General features: G+C 51.0%; 1 protein-coding gene across 1 annotated transcript; it reads right to left on the bottom strand.

The window, feature by feature from the left end:
• Nucleotides 1-3,757: 3,757 nt before the first annotated feature.
• Nucleotides 3,758-19,811, bottom strand: Col9a2 (collagen type IX alpha 2 chain). The gene is made up of 32 exons (XM_029476399.2): nucleotides 19,676-19,811; nucleotides 18,411-18,485; nucleotides 17,118-17,153; nucleotides 16,969-17,031; nucleotides 15,758-15,811; nucleotides 15,611-15,646; nucleotides 15,490-15,513; nucleotides 15,164-15,217; nucleotides 14,784-14,837; nucleotides 14,632-14,679; nucleotides 14,459-14,515; nucleotides 14,321-14,374; nucleotides 13,977-14,030; nucleotides 13,527-13,580; nucleotides 13,382-13,435; nucleotides 13,223-13,276; nucleotides 9,408-9,461; nucleotides 8,997-9,050; nucleotides 8,718-8,771; nucleotides 7,867-7,911; nucleotides 7,433-7,486; nucleotides 7,105-7,158; nucleotides 6,846-6,899; nucleotides 6,698-6,769; nucleotides 6,509-6,544; nucleotides 6,325-6,369; nucleotides 6,187-6,219; nucleotides 5,912-6,058; nucleotides 5,621-5,675; nucleotides 5,156-5,344; nucleotides 4,784-4,861; nucleotides 3,758-4,524 (listed from the first exon to the last, which is right to left on the bottom strand). The coding sequence occupies exons 1-32, from the start codon at nucleotides 19,745-19,747 to the stop codon at nucleotides 4,325-4,327; spliced, it is 2,067 nt and encodes a 688-aa protein (XP_029332259.2). The 5' UTR covers nucleotides 19,748-19,811; the 3' UTR covers nucleotides 3,758-4,324.
• Nucleotides 19,812-20,427: the final 616 nt, after the last annotated feature.

Genomic DNA, 20,427 nt, shown 5'->3' on the forward strand with positions numbered 1-20,427 from the left:
CGTCCTGGTGTTGGGTTTGATGTGATTTGTGCGTCATACATTTCCCAGATGTGTTGATCACCTACAGAAACAGTGCCACCTATGGACCTGTGAACGAACGGCCCTGAGTTTGGATGGGGTCAGCACCAGTACCAACACCACTCATGGCTGCCTCCTGCCTCTCCAGCATGTGCATCACCAGTTCTTGCTGATGTTCCCTCAGAAGCAACATTTGGAATTATTCTTTCTCCATTGCTGCAACCTCAAATTGTCTGGGGCTTGCTTTTTATTGTTCGGGCTGCCCTCTGCCTCCTCTGTCATCCAGATCAACTGGGAGATACCCCTGTGGATTCTGAAGCCCACAAAACCAGGATTGCCTATACCAGTGAGCAGATAACTGCCCTGTTGGAGTTGGAGCTCACCTCTGATCCTCAATTTCTAGTAACAGTAAGTAAGGTACAGTAGTCCCCACTCCCGGTAGTTTTTCTCTCTGGCTGTTGGCAGAAATACTAATAACCTTTGTCAAGTTGCTGGAGAGAAGCTTCCTCATAAGATATGATCTTATGTATCCCAGGCTGGCCTCAAACCTACTGGGTAGTTGAGGATAACCTTTATCTTCCTGTCTCCATGAGTGCTGGGATTACAGGCCAGCATGTGCTACCACATTTATGTGATGCTTGGCACTGAAACCAGAGCCTTGCTCATGCTAAACAAGCACTCTTATAAACTGAGCCACAGTGAAAACCCTACATACAATATATTTTCAGAACTGTTGTGTTAATTACTGTTACTCTCCCACTATTCCTAATTTAGAAGATATACACACACACATATACGTATATATATGTGTGTGTGTGTGTGTGTGTGTGTGTGTGTGTGTGTGTATCCATCCCAGTGACAGTACAGTAGGTATCAGAGGGCATCTTAGGAAAGGGAACTATAGGAATAAAGGCTTTGAAACAAGAGAGCAGCACCAGATGGCTAGAGGGTGGGAATGGTAAGTGCTAGAGGGATTGGGAGATGAAGCAGAAAGGACAGGCTTTACTGGGCCTTATGTGCCACTATGAGAATTCAGGCCTTGGGGGCTGAGACGTGGCTCAACTAGATAGAGTACTTGCCTAGGGTGCACAAGGTCCTTGGTTTGACCCTCGATACTTCAAGGATGGGGAGATTTAGACTTTTACTTGGTGTGGTAGGGCCATTAAAGCTTAGGGCATGATGTGGCTTAGTTTTACAGGATTGCCCTTACTTCTGTGTTAGAAGTGGGTGGTTGGAAGAATCTTCTCACCCTTGTGGCAAGAAATCTTGGTGCTCCCTGGAGTGATAATTGGAGAGGCACTGCAAGGTATGACCTGGAGGATCCATGCTAAATCTCTGGGCAGCTGAACTACCTAGCTGTAATGTCCTTTCTAGTAAATCTATCTCTCTCCCTCTCTCCCTCTCCCCCCCCCCCTCTCCTCCTCTCCATCCCCCCTCCCCCCGTCTCTCTTTCGGTGTATTTTACTGGGAACCATATCCAGGGCCTTACTCAAACTAGGCAAGTGCTCTATTGCAATATTCTCATGTCATTTTGGCTGCTCAAGATTCAGTCATGGAGGGGGCAGCATCCTGCTCATGGTGCAGAGAACCACTGGGACTCTTGAGCCATCAGAACACACAGTCATACGGAGGTTGAAATCAAGTCTCTTCCTTCCTAGTTTGATAATTAGTAGTCTTGTTTCTTTGTGTCCTGAACATATTTTTTACTTGTTTGACAAATACTGAGTACCTGCTGTGTAGCAGGCAGTGCTGAGAAACAGCAGTGAAGGAGAGAGGCCAAGTCCCTTCCTTTGTGGAGTTGATATTTCTGATGTATTGGGTCAAACAGAAGCACAAAGGAGAAACAGAAAGGGGTGTCTGACATGTCAGGAAGGAAGCAAGGTGCTGGAGTGAGTACAGTTGGTAGAGTACAAGCAGCAGGCACAGCATGTGTGTAGCACAGCATGCTGGGACAGCCCAGGGAGTACTATAGCTGGGGTAGGATGGACTGGGGCCAGACCACCAGATTGCATTCAGAGAAGTGTATGGGAGACTCAGGGATAACATTGACGTGATTAGAATAAAACCCACCCACCAGGAAACCACAAAGGCAGAGACCACTGGACCCTAGGAGTTAACCCCCTTTCAAATGCCTTACTCGGAGATGAGGTGTGACAGGGTGTGACTGGTGAACCATCAGCTTCTTTTGTCATTGAAGCCATCCAGTGTGTCCTGTCTCCCTAAGCCACCGAGAGGACCAGGAAAGGGCTCCTAAGCCAGCACATGAGACATCAAGGAGGAGTCAGCTCTCTCAGCCCAGGGTTCCAGGCACCAGACCAAATATGGGGTCCAGTGTCTAAGAGAGAGCCACTGCTGCCACCATGCCCTGTGGATACCCGAGCACACGCTCAGGGCCAGGGAGGCTCTCTTCCATCCCTTCACTAGGCCCTGAATCCTCTGTATTCCAAGGACTCTTTGACAGCCACACACCAGGGACCCTCTGTGGGCGCTGGGGTGTCATAACAGGATTGGCCAAAGCTCTAAAGTACTATACCTAATATTTCTGGCTGACCCTGGCTTGTTAAATCCCTGATAGTAAATGTGTGTTGAGAGAAGAGGGAGGGTGAGGATGCTGAGCTTTGGGCTGCAGTGCTGTGTGCCTCCATGAGGGGGCAGGATGCCGAGCACTTTATTTGGGGGCAACACAAGCTAGAATCGTAAGAGAGGAGGGAGCCTCAATTGAGAAAATGTTTCCATAGTAAGCAAGCCTTGTAAAGCATTTTCTTAATTCATGATTGATATAGGGAGGCCCAACCCATTAAGGAAATAGGCTGAGCTAGCATGGGGGAACTTGCAAGCCAGTGAGCAACACTCTTCCATGACCTCTGCATCAGCTCCTGTCCCCAGGTTCCTACTCTGTTGATTCCTGTCCTGATTTATCTTGATGATGAGCTCCAATGTGGAAGCTTAAGCCAAACCAACCTTTGCTTCCCAGAATGCTTTGGCCATGGTGTTTCATCATAGCAGTACTAACCCTGACTCGGATATCATCTCATTTCAAAAGCTCCTGGCTAGCCAATAGAATAGTGGGCCAGGTTATACAGACCAGATCTGAGTCCCTTAGGGTTTCATACCCCAGCCCCACCCCGAGGAGCCCCTGAAAGGCAACAGCCCCAGCTTCCAATCTTCCACTGCCTGCTGCTGTTGCAGAAATAACCCACAGGCCGCTGAGACAGTCCGGGGATTGGAGTGTGTAGAGCTGGGGGTGTGGCTTAGTTGGTAAAGTACTTGCCTAATAGGCAATGCATGAAGCACTGGGTTTGGCCTCCAGTGGCATGAAAAGGATGTAGTGATACACAGCTGTAGTAGCTGCAAAAGGCAGAGATTCAGAAGTTCAAGGTCACCCTCAGCTATAGTTCTAGGCCAGTCTAAGACCATGAGACCCTGACTACATGAGTCAGAAAAGGAATGAAGGGATAAAGGAAGTAGAGAAAGGGAGAGAATGGGAAAGAGAGTGCAGGCAACCCAGGGGGTATGGCATACTTCTATAAATATGACATGGCTAAGCTCTTGTCACCACTGGACAGATGGCATAAGTAGTTTGCCCAAAGTTACACAGTGAATCAAAACCCTGCTCCGACTCTCAGGTTCTTACTACAGAAGTGTCTCAAGCAGGCTAAGGACCCTAGTGCTCACAACTTAGATGTACCCAGATGGAGGATCCAGACTTGCCCTCCCCTTTGGCCCTCAGCCACTTTGCCCAAGCAGTGGAGACCCAGCCTCATCCACAAGAAGTCACTTTGTAACCAACTTAGGAACTTTTATTTACACAAGGCCAGAGTGGTATGGGCAAAAGGGACTGGGAAACAGGGAAGATGGATGTTTAAATACTGGGATGGGAGACAGAGGCAATAACAGGGCTGGCCTAAGAACTGCCACCTCAGGGTATTCTCCCCCAATAGACACCCAATAAAAATAAGTCCAGAGAATAAGAATAGGGTAAGGACCACCAGAAGCCTCAGTCCCCCTGCCCCGAGGGTGGGATGGCCCAGTGCTGAATGGCCTGGGTGAGGGGTAGTTGGTACTCCAGGAAGAGAAGCTACCCTCTTCCCTTGGGAGGGGTGGCTCTCCAATACTTGCTCTGTTGGCCTCACCTTTACTCCCATGCTCTCCCTCCCCCAACCCCTCCCTCACTGAACGTGTCTTCAGAACCCCTGGATCTTGGGTTTCCAGACAAGATCCTGAGAAATCTAGCCTCCTGGGTCTGGAGTACATGTCCACTCAGAAGTGACCCTAAACACTAATAGGCTCTGTCCTGGCTGGTTGCTCATGGCCCCTTGATGGACCCAGGCTCTGTGAGGCGAGCAGAGGTATAGGCTGAAGCTCCCAGGCATGCGGCAGGCTCACAGAAACCTGGTAGCCCCACTGGGCCTGGCCGGCCAGGTCTCCCAGCCTCTCCTGGAGCCCCTGGAGATCCTCGGTCCCCATCCTTGCCATTGATTGCCTGGCCAGGCCGGCCAGGAAGACCTGTAAGGAGAGAATAGGATAAGGACTGCCAGAAAATTGTTAAGGCAAGGAAAACTAGACCACAAATGTCATGGAAGAAAGACTCAGACACTGCCCGACTCAAGAGTCCCAACTGCCAGCTCCCAACCAGACCCTCCCCAGAGACACCTCCAGCTTGGCTGAATGCCAGGCTTCCACGAAGAAAACCCGGATGTCCATGGATCATTCATCCCCAAGCTGAGACAGAAGGGTGGCTGGACAGGACCAAGGTGTTTGTTACCTGGGATCCCTGGGGGCCCAGGCATCCCTGGATGGCCACGACCCATTTCTCCTCGATCCCCCTTCTCTCCACGCTTTCCTGCAGACAAAAAGGAGTGTCTTTTCCTAAACTGACAAGTCTTTCTCCCGCTATTTATTTTGTTCCAAAAACATCTACTGTGGAAGTATACTATTGGAGAAGGTTGGGAATGACCATGGAGGACTGGTTAGATAAAGGGAGATCCAGATAAAATTTGGGAGGTTCTGTATCAGATAAGGTTTATTATAGGAAATTGTCCAATACATAACTGGCATTTACTATGTACCAAGCTGCCCTTGACTCAATTCCCCCTTGCCCAGCTTTATTTAGCTCCAGTGCCAGTGGAGCACTCACCCTTGGGTCCAGTGTTGCCAATCTGACCCACTGCTCCCACGATGCCAGGAATGCCTCGGGGGCCGGGATGCCCATTGGGTCCCTGTTTGCCTGGATATCCAGGGGGCCCAGGAGGTCCTGGAAGGCCCACCATCCCTGCTGCACCCAGGGCTTCTCGCTTGGCACTCACAGCTACCTCGGCAAGTTGCTCTGAAAGGAAGAGGCGAAGAAGGGTCTAAGATGAGCCTAGAGAAGACAGTGCATCCTGGCCATACGAATGTAGACAGAAAAGCCCCGCATTGAGCTTCCCCGTCCCTAGGCCCTGTTTTATGAAAGTCTACCCAAGGTCCCACGGTGTCTGAGGAGGCAGAGCTGGAATGCACACCAGGGACTCCAGACTCTCAAGCAAAGACACATGAAAAGGCTGGTGAAGGATAACTGGGTACTGAAGTGGGCTATGAGGAGGAACTGCAGTCCTCTCCTCACCTTGAATCATCTTCAGCACCACATCCACGATGTGCTGGTCACTGGCAGCTCGGCCCTGAGAGCAGAGGATACAATTCAGGAAGAAGCTCTGGCTGCCAAGACCAACCACTCCCACCCTCTGGTTCTCATCTTCATCCAGCATTTTTGGGCATGTGTCACACCTATTCTCGATCTGAGGCCAATCTCCGAGAAGCCAAGACACCTCTGGGAACTCCCCGCTTTATGTACTATTCCGTAACCCCAAGAAGATGCCCTTCCTCTAGAATCCCCTGTCCCTGGGGGTCCACTCACCACCACACCCTGTCTCCCGGGTTGTCCTGGCACGCCTCGATCTCCCACCAGTCCTCGGGGCCCCGGGAGCCCGGGATAGCCCTGCACTCCTGGGGCACCGGCATCTCCGCTGGGGCCGGGGTAGCCGGTCTCTCCACGGACTCCTTGCTGCCAGGGGACGGTGTGAACTGAGAAGGCTTCTGAAGGAAGGGGACAGTAGGGAAGGGGGGGCGGGGAGAGGGCGGAGCCAGAAAGAGGAAAGCATCCTTTTCGGAGGGGGGGGGGGGCAAGCTCACCTGTCCCTTAAGCCCTGGCTCGCCTGACTGGCCCTGAAAACAGAGGAGGAGGAGGAAGAGGAGGAGTCAGGATGCGGAGGAGGAACCCAGGCCCCACAGATACCCCACACTCCTGTCCCGCTCAGGTGCCCTGCTTACCTTCTCTCCTTTCTCTCCCGGGAGGCCGGCCACCCCCGGGTCACCCTGCAGAAAGAGAACTTTGTGTCAAGAGCCAGCAGTGATAGCAACAACGCGGGACTCAGGGTCTGCGAGTGTGGACAGACCCGAGGCCCCAGGCACTCAATGAATGCCTGCGAGCAGGACTAGGGGCTCTGGTACTCACCACTCCGCCTCGGGGCCCGGTCTTCCCTGGGGAACCCTGGAAAAAGATTGAGGTGTAGTGAAATGTCCTTTCCAAGAAGGGAGCTCCTCTAGCTCCCAGTTTCTTCTGGTCTAACCCAATCCCATGGCCTACAGCAAGCAGCCCAGATTTGGGCCCTTTTCCCGGGTGTTTTCCAGCCTCCTACAGCACCTTATCTCCTTTGATGCCTGGCAAGCCTTGGGGTCCTGGAATTCCTGGAGGGCCCTGCTCTCCTTTGGGGCCCTGAGGAGGGAAAAAATGGAGTAAAACAAACAAGGAATGCAGTTGTGAGCCCACTGTTCCCCTCAGCTGTGCTCACCTGTCGTCCTTGAGGGCCTGGCTGTCCCACTGGCCCCCTCTCACCCTGGTCGCCCTGAAATGGAAAGTGGAGGTCACCCCTGGGCTCTCAGCAGGGCCAGCCTTTTACATGAGGCAGGACTCTAGCAGGATAAGTGCTGTCCATGCTGGCTGTCACCAGCAGGAGTCCTTCTTATTACTCTTTGTTACGGACATTCATTTGAGGCCTTGTCAGAGAGGATCCAGCTGCTGACAAGGGTCCCTAGGGAGAGACCATTTACCTTCTGTCCCATGATGCCCTGTGGACCAATTTCTCCTCGAGGCCCTGGCTCCCCCTGGGAGGAGAAAGGAGGGTAAGCAGCAGGCCTGGTGGGACCCTTCTTCCTACCCCTGGCTCAGTCTTACCCACCCTTGGACCAGCTAATTGGCTTCAATTAAGGAGGCTGGCCTAGAAAACAGAAAGAACTTGCTAGAGAGAGTGAGACAAACTCAAGACACTTCCCAGGCTTGGGCTTCATCCCTCAGCTTCACCCTGGCCCCACACTAATGTCATAGACTCAGACCTAGACGGACCAAAGCCCTCCTGGGAAAGTAGAGGGGGCTACTCACTTCTTTCCCAGGGGGACCAGAGACTCCCGGCAAGCCCTGCTGGCCTGGTTCACCCTGCAGGAAAACACAGTTCTCTTGTCAATCTGATAGCTGCTGGTCATCCTTAGCCTCATGTAGACCTAGGAACCTCAACAAAGTCTACAACCAAATAAGCAGGGAAGAGTGCCAGGAGGGCGGAGGGGATGTTCTTAATCAAATCCTCTGGGTTCCTTTGCTTTTCCTAGGTTTGTTTCTTCTCTGGATTCCAGCCCACATCCTGTTTTTACTAAGCCAGGATCATGGGCAGCATGGTAGCAGAAGGTGGTTTGGCCTAAGGGGCTTGTGTCAAGAAAGCACTGGGCCTCACAATCCTTAAGCCATGTCTCATTTCTCACTCCCTGATCTCCCCTTATTGAGACAGAACAAATTCTCCTGGCAAAGGGGAGCCTCCTCACCTTGTCTCCAGGACCTCCTTTTGTTCCAGGCTGACCCGGCACACCCTAAAAGAAAAGTTGGTATTGATTTCTGCCCTGGCACAAGGAGATGGGTGTACTTGCTATGTTGCCTCCGTGCCCAGTCCAGATTTTCTCCCCATCATGGGAACTAAACAACCAAAGGTCCAGCCATGGTATCATGAACTTGGCTGACTTTCCAAGTTTGCTGTTGGAAGAGTGGGCTTGAGACAATGACCTGTCTATCAGTGTCCATGTTCATGAGGAAAGAGTGACACACAGTAAACACAAGTCTCCACATGCACAGAGAAGCAAGCTGTGGCCGGTCCATGCCCTCAGAGAGGAGAAGGGTGAGCACTCACAGGCCTCACTCCAGAAATGTGGGGTAGGGGTGACAGGCTGAGCTCAAATTGTGGTGGACACTGAATGCCAAGATGAGCTAGTGAGGTCAAAGATTGCAGCTCCCCCTTTTTAAACTGTTTTCTCATTATTATGTACCTCAAGTAACCAATAACTACTGGATGGCTAAACTGAGTGAATTTCATAGAGGCACTGGGGAGTCTGAAGGGATTAACACAGAAATGGTTACATTCCACCTAGCCAATGTAGAGGATGTGTAACAACCAAAGAGAAGACTAAAATAACTGTCCAGTGTTGAGGCTGCCTACCCAAGCTAGGCGCTGTACAGATGATGGCAAGATGATATAGTGACAGGGCCAGAGCTCGGGTGTAATTTTTACCTCATCAGCCTCTCACACCCCCACAGAGAGGGAGACAACAAGTGGCTGGCTCGCCGAAGCGCTGGAGGATCAACTTGCCCGTGGGCAGCCTCGGTGGCTTCCGCTGACACTTACCGCTAAGCCCTGGTGGCCTGGGCTTCCTGGCCGTCCCACTTGTCCTGCACTGCCCTAGAGAGACAAACAACCAGAAACAGAGATTAGAACCCCAGCCTGAGATCTCATGGCTCTCACCTAAGTGCAGCAGAGAAAGAGATCCAGGAGCAAGAAGACCTGCTGGAAACAGACTGAGAGCCACTGGTTCTAAAGCCTCTAGGATTGGTGTGACAGGGCTCAAAGGCCTGAGGAGGAACAGGCCTGACCACCCCCACCCCCATGAGTGCTCCCTACTCTTACCTTCATGCCAGGAATGCCTGGGGTCCCATCCTTGCCATCAATGCCTGGTGGACCCTGCTCAGGAATAAAGTTCAAGGGAGTCTTACGATGGGAAGACCTGTGACGTGAGTCTCTGTGGCAGCCACAGTGTACAAGCAGAGAGGCTCCGAGCATCTCGGGAAGCACCAGCCCACGGGGGACAGGGTTAAGAAGGACAAGCCACACCCTTCCTCGGTGTGTGGATGACCGCTAAGATTGTTCAAGCTTCCCATTGTCCCTCCACATGATTCCACACTTGCAGGTGAAGATACTCTCAGACTGTAAAACTGTCAGGTTACAGAGCCAGCAGCCCACTGCAGATTCCCAGCTTCCTCTCCATGTAGGGATGCAGATAAAGTGACCAGGGCCAAGGCCTGGACTCTGAACACTTACGGTTATTCCCTTTGGGCCTGTTATCCCCTGGGGTCCTCGGGCACCTTGGCTCCCCTGCAAAGTAGAGAGAGAGGAAGTCACCTTTAGAATTGCTGAGCTTAACTGACTGTGGAGAGAGGAAGGCACAGCTGAGGCAATGGTCCCAGAGTCCTGGTGGCATGGGCCAGACTCAGAGGCTGACTGGGACTCGCACAAGACCTGTGGTCTGATGCTAAGGGAAGGGTGTCCAGATCGTCACTAAGTATCTGGGTTGGGAGGGCAGCGCAGTGGTTCCTGGAAGCCCCAGGCATTCACAGACAGCGGTTATTCGGGTAGAGAAACAGTTACCAAGAGTGATGGGTGGGCTTCATATTGGGCAGGGGGGAGGGTGTCTTGATTTGAATAAGAGCTATGAAGATAGTTTGGGGAAAACTAGAATAAGCTATAGACATATTAGCTACTTGGTGATGCTAAAGATAACTGCACCCATCATAGTTTTCTTTTTAATTGTTTATTCCTGTGGGCATGCTTGTGAAGGTCAGAGGGCAGCTTTCAGGAATCAGTTCTCTCTTTCCACCATGCGGACTCTCAATCCTGGTGGTGGGTGCCTTTACCCTCTGAGCCATCTCTCCAGCCCTCTTTCTCCAGTTCCGATAATAATGATCTATGAGGAAGTGTGTGGAGGCAAATGAGATGAGCCAAGTATCTCTGAAAATGTCAGAGCCGGGAAGCAGGGGCTGGTGGATCTCTACGTTCCAGGCCAGCCTGATCTACAGAAAGAGTTCCAGGACTGCCTAGCTACACAGAGAAACCCTGCATCCAAAAACCAAAACAAACAAAAAAGAATGAAAGGAAGAGAGAGAGAGAGAGGAAGAAAGGAAAGAAGAAACCAAGCAGTAATCTAGTGAAGAACTGTGGGACTATGGGATGGAGAAAGAGGTGTGTTTGTGGGACAGGCCAGTAAAGGAGTCAGTCGTGTGACAAATGTCTAACCTGGAACCTATGAGACAGCCATATGGGATTCTCTGTAGCAGTCTCTCTACTCTTCTGTTTTTAAACTTGCACTGAAATACAGTTAACTGAACTTTCAGCTTGGGGGGCGGTTTGTAACACAGGCAAATCAGCAGTCTTTTTTTTTTTTCATTCTGTTAACATAGCATGAATATCTGCTCTACATCAATTATCCCCCACCCCACTACTTAACAACCTTAGAGGTTACCCATGACATTGAAGAGCCCTTCAATGGTTTACCATATTAGGAAATATCTTCTTATGATACATAGTGACTTGTATAGTCTATCAATGCTATAACCAGTGACACAAAAATTACCTTTACATATGTCATTTTGCCCAAATGTAAGAGCTGGTGAGATTGCTCAGTGGGGAAAAATATTTGCCATTTAAGCCTGATAACCTGAGCTTGTTTTCCAGAATCCACAGGTGGAAGGAGAGCACTGATTCCTGCTATGTTGTCCTCTGGCTCCTGTATGCATGCTGAGGCATGTACGTACTAAGCACACACAGTAGTAATAATAAATTTTAAATTTTAATTAAATATGCTGGGCTACATGTAGTGGTACATGCCTTTAATACCAGCACTCAGGAGGAGGCAGAGGCAAGTGACTCTGTGGGTTCAAGGCCTGCCAGGTTTACATATCAAGTTGCACGACAGACAAGACTACAGGTGTATAAATTTTTGGTTTGGTTTGGTTTTCGGTTTTCAAGACAGGGTTTGTCTTGGAACTAACTCTATAGACTAGGCTGGCCTCAAACTCACAGAGATCTGCCTATTTATTTCTACCTCCTAGGATTAAAAGTGAGGGTTGCCACCATCATCTGGCTAAGTACAAAAGTTTTTAAAAATAAAATTAAAATAGAATTTTATTACATTTGACAAATATGATAATGATGCACAATTGAATCTTATATACATTGTCAAATTGTCCTTCAACTGGGACATACCAATTAACATTGCAGTGCCACAGGAATGTGGATACTGTTCTGTTAAACCCACTCTTCTCGGGCTTTCCACAGAAATCACAATGTCTAAGGACACAAATGACCTCCATCTCTCTAAATACAAAGGCAAATTTGTACCACATGTAAGCAAAATGCCCAAGGAGGCCAGAGGAAGACCGGGTCGCCTAGCACTGGAGCTGTGAGCTGCTTTGTGTGTGCTGAGAGTCGAACCCAAGTCCTCTGGAAGAGCAACAAGTGTTCTTAACTGCTGAGCCATCTCTCCATCCCTATCCCACATGGCCTTAATGTGTAGCCTGAAGTGGCCTGGAACTCTTTATGTTGACCAGGTTGGCCTTGAACTCACAAAGATCCACCTGTCTCTGCTTTCCAAGTTCTGGGATTTAAAATGTGCACTACTAATGTTCTGCTCATATATTTTTAATTAAAATTTTCTCTGGCAATTTCATTCATGTATATAACATATTTTGGGTCATTTGTAATTCCTGTCACTCACTCTCATCCCTCTCCCACTCCTACTGAACCTCATCTTCCCAATGAGTTCCCCTCTTAATCCCAGGTCTTTTTGTTTGTTTGGTGGGTATGTGTTGTTGTTGTTGTGATGATGGTGGTGACAATGATGGTGGTGGTGGTGGTGTATGTGTGTGTAGGTGTGTGTGTAGGTGTGTGTGTGTGTAGGTGTGTGTGTGTTGTGGAACATGCAAATGCTATAGTACTTGCGTGGAAATCAGAAGACAGCTTTGTGGAATTGGTTCTCTCCTTCTTTCCACCTTTAGTTAGGTGGATTCCAGGAACTGAACTCAGGTCACTACCACCACCCCTTTATGTGTATGGGTATGATCCGAGTTTAATAAAACTCATTTTAATTAGGGTTGCTTTGTATGCGCAGAGGTGGGGTTATTTACTGGAATAGGGCAACTTGCTGTGCCTGGTGAAGAAAATGGCTTCCGGTCCCCAGGCATCTATTCCCAAATCCCAAGCCAAGAACCCTTTGCTCCGTTTTCGGTGATTTAAAAACTCCTCAGAAAGACAGGAGTGGTGGCACATGCCTTCAATTCCAGCACTTGAGAGGCAGAGGAAAAGAGATCTCTCTGAGTTAAAGGACAGCCTGGTCTACAGAAAGAGACCCTGTCTCAAAACAAATAAACACAGACCCTGCTCAGAAAAAGGGGCTATGGAAAAAAAAGATGAGAGAAAGAGAGGAGAGAGAGAGAGAGAGAGAGAGAGAGAGAGAGAGAGAGAGAGAGAGAGAGAGGAAAGAAAGAAAGAAAGAAAGAAAGAAAGAAAGAAAGAAAGAAAGAAAGAAAGAAAGAAAGGAAGGAAGGAAGGAAGGAAGGAAGGAAGAAAGGAAGAAAGGAAGAAAGGAAGGAAGGAAGGAAGGAAGGAAGGAAGGAAGGAAGAAAGGAAGAAAGAAAGAAAGAAAGAAAGAAAGAAAGAAAGAAAGAAAGAAAGAAAGAAAGAAAGAAAGAAAGAAAGAAAGGGAGGAAGAAGGGGAGGAAGGGAGAGAGAGAGTTAAGCAACTCTTAGAGATGTCTTTGGATCCAGACCAAATTCCATTAGTTCCATAGTTAATTTGTTAGACTTTCATTTTCTGACCCCAGTGGCTACAAGATTGGATCCTAAGGCTTCTTGTGAAGTCTGAACATAGCAAAATGACTGGGTTTTCACCACAGACCATGAGAACACCCCCATACCCAGAAGTCACCCCCATCCAGACTGACAAGCACATATATAAATGCCAGTGTACACACACACACACACACACACACACACACACACACACCAGCCTTGGATGGAGACAATCCCTTTCCAGTACTCTTCAGGGGGTCTGTTCAGATAAGGGGTGCCTGAGAACTTACCACATCCCCCTTCTCACCGGTTCGGCCTGGTGGCCCTCTTGGGCCTTCTTCACCCTGGAATGAAGACAAGAGCCCAAGTCACATGAGCCCATGAAGACCAGCACCCAGTTTGAAGCCATAGACCTCCAGTGTAGGGCCTAGAGACAGAAGCAGGCTTACCCGTGGCCCTGCAGCCCCAATGGAGCCCACCATGCCTTTATAGCCACGAGGACCCTGGGGAAGAGGAAAAGATTGCAGATCAGTCCTATATGGACTTCAGATCCCAGAAGCCACAGCAACTCCTTCACAGCCCCCACAGACTCACCATCTCTCCCTTGGGTCCTGCCATGCCTGGGTAGCCCCTGATGCCTTGGGGGCCCTATCAAAAACAAACAAACAAACAAACAAACAAACAAATGGTGGTGGAGACAGCTGCGAGGCCCAACTCACTTATGCCTTTTCTGATCCCACCCCTCTCACGATGCTCCTTTAAAATGGGCAGTGTCCCTATCTCCTGAACAGTACAAAGCTGCTCAGATGTAGAGAGGAAAGAGAGCATTTAAAGAAACAGTGGCAAGCCTGGACCTTAACCTGGCCTTCTGGTGGGCAGCCTTGGTCCTGTCCTCTTTATTCCTACAGCCAGCCTGTCTTTCAACCGATCCAAGTACCCCAGCCAGACACTGATATCTTTAGAAGTTAGAGGCCAAAGCGGGTGAATGGTTGCATTAAAGGGCTCCCAAGATGACAGGGGGCATGATAGTGGGGTGCTTCTTACCGGTGGTCCAGGGATGCCTTGCTCTCCAGAGGCACCCACATCTCCCTTGGGACCCTAAGAGCAAGGAAGAGCAGTCAGACTAACAGGAGAACACAAGACAAACAGATATCAACAACCTTTCCAACACAGACAACCAAAAATGGTCAACTAGAAACCACAAAGTCCCACAGCACATGAAAAAGGGACTCAATAAGAGACCCAGTGGCCTCCTGCCCCTCAGCTCAGGGATCTGACCCCTTGAACCCATAAGGACAGAGGAAGGGATGAAGAAGAAGGCAGATCTCTGTAGGATTGTCTCCCTTTAATCCTTATCCTCATCCCTGGCCCTTAGTTCTCATACTCACTGGCTTCCCCTGGCGACCAGGATCACCCAGAATCCCCCGTTTGCCTGGATGACCCTAAAAGGAAGAGTGGATTCATCAGCCCCAGGCTCCCTCCAAGTGCCTGCTCTACCCTCCCACCGGGAAAAGCCACCCTTTTACCTTCACTCCTTGCAAACCCTGAGGACCCTTCACACCAGCTGGACAGTTGGTTGGACACTGGAAAGAAAATCCTATAAGGCCTTGAGGTTTCTTGCTGGTCAAGGCCAGCTGAGCAGTACTTCCCCATCTCTCACGGAAAACCCCTGTCAATTTCTCCAGACCCCATTTCTCACCAAGAAATCCGCACTCCCTTCCAAGCCCTGGATGGTTCCTGGTCGGCCCTGAGAGGAGATGTGATAAGGATGAGACCTGACCTGATCCATCCCCACAGCAAGCCACTTCCTCAGGAACACATAGCCAATTCAAGAGAGGTGAAGACACTTACTGGTTTCCCAGGGGGCCCTGGGGGCCCTGATGGTCCCTCTGGTCCTGGATCCCCCTGGAGGCAAGAAGAGCCCAAATTTCATCCTGCTGGGACCTCGTTTATCCTTTCTCTTCCCCCCACTTCCTAGCACTGTCCCATCCACACCACCCTTTAGGGCACCCCCAGAAAGCTGCCACCGTAAGGAGATCCAGGAAACTGGCAGGCAGCACCAGCCTAAGCCTCCCAGGAAGACTTGCCACAATCCCGGGTTCAGCAGGAGAGGTTCTGCCCCAAGCCTGGAAGAGTTCTTCGTGGGCCGGAAACTCCTAGAAAGCCTGACCCAGACTGCCAGCTTAGGTGTGCACCGCAAGGGGCAGAGTTAAAGGGTGACAGGGGCTCACCTTGGGGCCTGGGGTTCCAATCTCACCAGGGAGGCCAACAGGTCCAGGTGGTCCCTGTGAGGCAAAGAGATGGCTGTCCCAGATGCCTCACAAGGTCAGCCACCTTAGATGGGAAGGTAGGGACAGGTACCAAAAGTCTCTTCTTCACTGTGACTACTTAAACAACTCCCAGCAGACAGCGCTTATGAGGCTGTAAGGACCAGACTATTCCAGACTCATACTGGCCCACTCTTGACACCAACACAGCATGCTGGTCATTTCTCATGATGAGGACTGCCCTCTTTCCCCAGTCTCTGAGTACCCTGCCCCGCGCCCTCAGAACTTACGGGAGGTCCAGCAAAACCAGGGCCCTGTGACGGAGAAAGAGGAAATCAGATTAATGGCTCCCCTCTGCAAGTCCTCCCAACCCCTAGAGGGCCTCTCCACCCCCTTGTGCATGGCACTCACCGGCAGGCCAGGGGGCCCTGGGAGCCCTGGCTGGCCCTGCAGGAGTAACAGAGAGAAGTCAGAGGCTAGAGCCTTCTAGAATCCATACTTCCCTCTACTGTAGCTCCTCCAAGCTCTGGCCTTAGTGTGTCTTCAGTGAGCACGCACCTTGACTCCAGGGGTCCCCATGGGACCAGGCTCTCCCTTGGCTCCCATTAAACCCTGGGGAAGAGAGAGACGGTAGGATCATTGAGGTGCAGCCTGCCCTTAACACACAGGGCAAGGCAAGTCTAGGGGAGTCCTTAGGCTTCCACACCGGATGAAGGCCTGGGGACCATACCTTCCTAGTTCTCTTTCTCTGGTTTACTTAGGAATCTTGGGAGGCAGGCAAAACAATTATTCTTTTTATTTATTTATTTTTTAAGACCGAGTCTCATTATGTCCAGCCTAGGCTAGCCTTGGATCTTGTTATATAGACCAGGCTGGCCTCAAACTCAAAGAGATCCATCCTGGGATTAAAGGCATGTGTCACCATGCCTTGCAATTATCCTTTTGTTGTGTTGTTGAGGTGGTAGCTCCCAGTTCAATGAGTACCCGAGGGTGACTTTGAACTTCTGACTCCTTCCCTCCCCCTGAGTACTGAAATTACAGATGTGCCCAAATGTGATGCTGTCCCGCTGCCACAGAGCTCTGGTCTCAAGGCAATTGCCCTCCTTTGAGAGACTAGAAATGAAGACTCAAACACCTGCGAGCTCAGCCTCACTCCTCATAGTTGGAGTCTAGGTACTGAAGACAAGAATCTGGACTGGTGAGGTGCTCTGGTGGCTGCTCTTCGTAACTCCAGAAAGCCTTCATTTTCTTATTTGCAAATGAATGAACACACACCTCTCAGGAAAGAGGCAGTGAGCTTTACAATCTCAGCGGGGTGTGGGTGAGGAGTACTCCCATTAATTAACCAGCCCCACCTCCCTAAAACTGTCCTCAGGAATGTGTGGCTTCGAGGTCCTCGGGAACCCTGTAAAGGTGCGCACCCCCCCCCCAGCTGTGCCAGAGCTGCAGATGGAAAAGCAAAGCAATGGGTTTGGGGTGACAGCTGGGGGTGGGGGGTGGGAGGGATGTGGACAGGCCACAGAAAGGCAGTATAATTCCTAGAGGCCAGAAATGTGAGTCTAAGTCTCCACCCACACCTGCCTCACTCTGGCTCCTAGCTGCCGGATATCCAAGGCTTCCAACAGGGTAGATATGAGACAAGAGTGAGGTCACAGTTGTATCAAATGAAGAGGCCTGACTGGCTATAGAGCCGACATCTTGCTACCCTTCTGACCAGAACATGTGTGAACAAAGGCAGAATCAGACTCTCCCCAGCCTGGGGTACTCACATCAATGCCAGGTTTCCCATCTGGACCATCTGGACCAGGTTTGCCAGGCTCTCCTTTGGATCCCTTGAAATTAGAAGCAGAACAGATGTTAGTCAGAGGAGAGAAAGTAGCAGAACCATCAAAGATCAAAGAAAAAAAAAAGTACTCACCGGAGGACCAACTTTACCTGGAGGCCCCTTGTCACCCTGCAAGACACAAGCCGTGAGACATGCTTCCCTAAGAGATTGTGTGGACAAGCCTGGCTGGGTGGTCCCAAAGAGCTTTCTCCTCTCTCTTTTGTGCTGAAACTTGGCACTTTTTAAAAAACAGCTCCCTTTGCTCAAAACAAAATTCAGCTGTACGCAGGCCTTCAGTTCCAGAACTCAGGAAGCCTCTAGAGGTATATATAAATCTGTAAGTTCAAGGCCAGCCTAGTCTAACAGCAAATTTCAGGACAGCCAGGGTTACATAAAGAGACCTCATCTACATTAAATTAAACTAAATTAAAACAAAACAAAATAAAAGTGCATCAACACCAATCCAGCCAGCTGAGAGGGGCATTTAATCAAGTAGATTCTAGGTATGCTGTGAAGTCCCTGGGCTTCTGGTTAACCGGGAGAAATAAAGCAAATGACAAAAATAAATAAATAAATAAATAAATAAATAAATAAATAATAAAGCTTTTAGAGAAATCTGAAAGGGGACGGTGGCTTTCAGTCAGGAAAACCAGAGACTCAGGACAGAGCAAGGATCAAGGGGGCCAACTTGGGGGTAGATTCAAAATGTTCTTAAGAAAGGTCTCTTTTCCGTGTGACAAAGGACCCTTGGTAGGAGCCGGGCAGGGCCCTGGAGTCGGATTTAGCCCCAGAGAGGCCCCCGGGCATTCCGCAGCCTGCAGCAAGAGCCTGGCTGGGGCCCAGCGCCCTGCGTTTGGGGGTGGGGACACCAGACTGAATAGAAGTCTGTCCAAACCGTAAACATCCAGCCGACCTCCTGGGGGAGCTTCCAGAATGAGGTGGTTAACCCTCAGCACACTGGGAGAGCAGAAGACAAGCCCAGCTGATTCTAAACAGGGGAGCTAAAAGCAAAAGGGAGAGACAGGAGTGTGGTCCCAAGCTGCTCAGCCAGTCTACACGAGGCTCTCCAGCTACCTTAAAGAGGCATGTAGTGTGTCAGGGGACAGCACGAAGAGGAGGAAGAGAGGGAGGGGGATAAGGACACACTGTGAGCCGAGGCCAACAGCAGAACAGCAGGCCCTTGTTGCTGGGTGGGTTTGACAGACTCCCACATTTCAAGGCTGGTTTGGGGTTTTCTCTGAACAAACAGACTCCTTGTGGTCTCTGCAGGCACCGCCTGCTGGCAACAGGGGGCGCTAAACTTCCAGGCATCCCCACCCCTGCGCTCATAAAGTTCTTCTTTGTGGATAGCCCTCCTTCCTCTCAAGTCTGAAGTTAGATACTCACGTCGATGCCATCCGAACCAGGCACTCCTGGTGGCCCTGGTGGCCCTGGAGGACCCGGCTCCCCTGGTGGACCTCTCTGAAAATACACAAGAGTGCAGCCCCTCAGACAGTACGCAGAACTGGGCTCCCAGGGGCTGCTGGAGACCCCGAGAGCAAAGGTGACTAGGGCAGCATCTCCCCAAGGAGATGTTGCTCCATGGGGAGTTTGTTGAGCAGCTACTGTGTGTCAGGCACTGTGTGCCATTATGCTCTGTTACTTTATGAACTACTCAGAACTCTAGGGGGATACTATTAGGGGTGACAGGCAGAGGGTGAGGAAACACACAAAAAGACTCAAGGCTCGTGATCTCTGCAAGTGAATGATGAAACCGTGATTACACCCTAGGTTGGCTGGCTTCTTCCCCTGGATCACACGGTCTTTGCACTGTCACAGTAGGAAATAGATGAAGACATCATTTGCTCAAATCACAGATGATGTGCAAGATGGCGCCTAGCCAATGATGGCCGTTCGAACTATTGCTGTTTTCTAACTAACAACAGGTATAGCGGTGAACTGGCACCTCTCCCTCGCTCCTGGTGCAAGTCAAGAGCCCTCAGAGAAGAAGGAAAGCTGGGATTCTTCCCACCCAATCCTCCCTAAGGTGGCTCTCGTAGCGGACCAACCCCGACTCAGGAAGTCCACGCGTGCCAGATGCTGGCGCCAGGTGCCCTCCCCAGGTTAAGATGTGCCAGGCTGGCGCCTCACAGGCGAACTGTACCCCTACACTAGCACTGTTTGGCGAGCGGGCCCAACATCCCCATTTGGTCCTAAACCGGGCATCTCTTTCCTAGGGCCCAGCTGTCCCTGCGAAGTGAGGCAGAAGCCCACAGTCAGGAAACGGACGTATTGGGGCGACAGGGAAGTCTGGCTGGAGCCTGGGTCCCTTAGGAGACTCCGGGGGCGGAGGCTCCGCTTTCGACTGAATAGCCATCATTGTCTCCAGCACCACCTGGGCTCTCTCCACTGCCAGGCCCCCGCGCCATCTCCTGCTCGACGCTGCCTGTCCCAGGCAAGGCCAAGCATCCGGAGGCAAGGTCCCTCTGGTTCCCGGACTAGTCAATCTCCCTTCACTGCGAGTGGTTTGCCGGGCATGCATCACCCCAGCGGCTCTGTCCTCAGCTGCCCCTCAGGCTAGGGACAGACTAGAACAGGTCCTAAAGACTCCAGGATCCTAAACCCAGGCTCTGCACCAGGGACTGCGGTGACAGAGAAGTGACAGGACTTACGATCTGAGCCAGGGCGAGCCACAGCACCTGGAGGAGAATGAACAGGCTGCGGGGCGCGGGCACGGTGGTCATGGCGAACAGCGGGTTCTGGAGCGGGGGTCCAAGCAGCGACGGCGGGGGCTGCTTTCGGAGCCTCGGACTGAATCTCCCGAAAACGCGGCGGGGCGGGCCGGGGCGGGGACCTGCAGGCCTGTCACCTGAGAGCACTGTGGGGAGGAACTGTCCAGCTCCGCCCGGCCAGGGGCGGATCTTCTGTGCCCACCCTGGGTCTGCATTCTGAGTTTGACTAGATGCCCCAGCTGGGAAGTCCCAGGGGCATCTCGGGGTGCGGGACTACTTTCTGTGTGGAGAGCAGAAGTCCATTCGAAGTCCCTTTCCTCCTTGCCCTCCAAGATCAAAGCCTTCCTCCTAGCCCTCAGCCCCATCCTTTCCCCAGGTCAGCTTGTCTGGGTCCTTTATCCTCCAGAGCCTCAACCATCTCAGGTTCTGGAGACCTGGCCAGGACTCCACCAACTCCATCTTTTCTAAATTGGCTCAGTCCTCTCCACAGACAATCAGGTTCCTGCCATATTAAAACACACCAACATCTTTCTTGAATCTGCCACCTCGGGAATTCCCCATCTGCCTCTTCTCTCCCCCTCCACCATCAATTCCAGTAGAGTTGTCTGTGGCCTCTAAATTTCCTTTTCCTCTCACCTCCCTGCTTCCATCGACCAGTGCGATCCAAAAATCTTCCATCCTTGAGGCATCCT

This window comes from Mus caroli, unplaced genomic scaffold (genome assembly GCF_978045245.1).
Source record: "Mus caroli unplaced genomic scaffold, Mus_caroli_1 scaffold_6, whole genome shotgun sequence".
NCBI lineage: Eukaryota > Metazoa > Chordata > Mammalia > Rodentia > Muridae > Mus > Mus caroli.

Coding starts and splice junctions, on each gene's coding strand:
- Col9a2 (XM_029476399.2), bottom strand. CDS start 19,747: ATGACCACCGTGCCCGCGCCCCGCAGCCTGTTCATTCTCCTCCAGGTG. Junction 14,838..15,163: donor TTGGAACCCCAGGCCCCAAG/GTGAGCCCCTGT, acceptor TCTTGCCTCCAG/GGGGATCCAGGACCAGAGGG. Junction 9,462..13,222: donor CCGGTGAGAAGGGGGATGTG/GTAAGTTCTCAG, acceptor TCTACTTTGCAG/GGGAGCCAAGGTGCCCGAGG.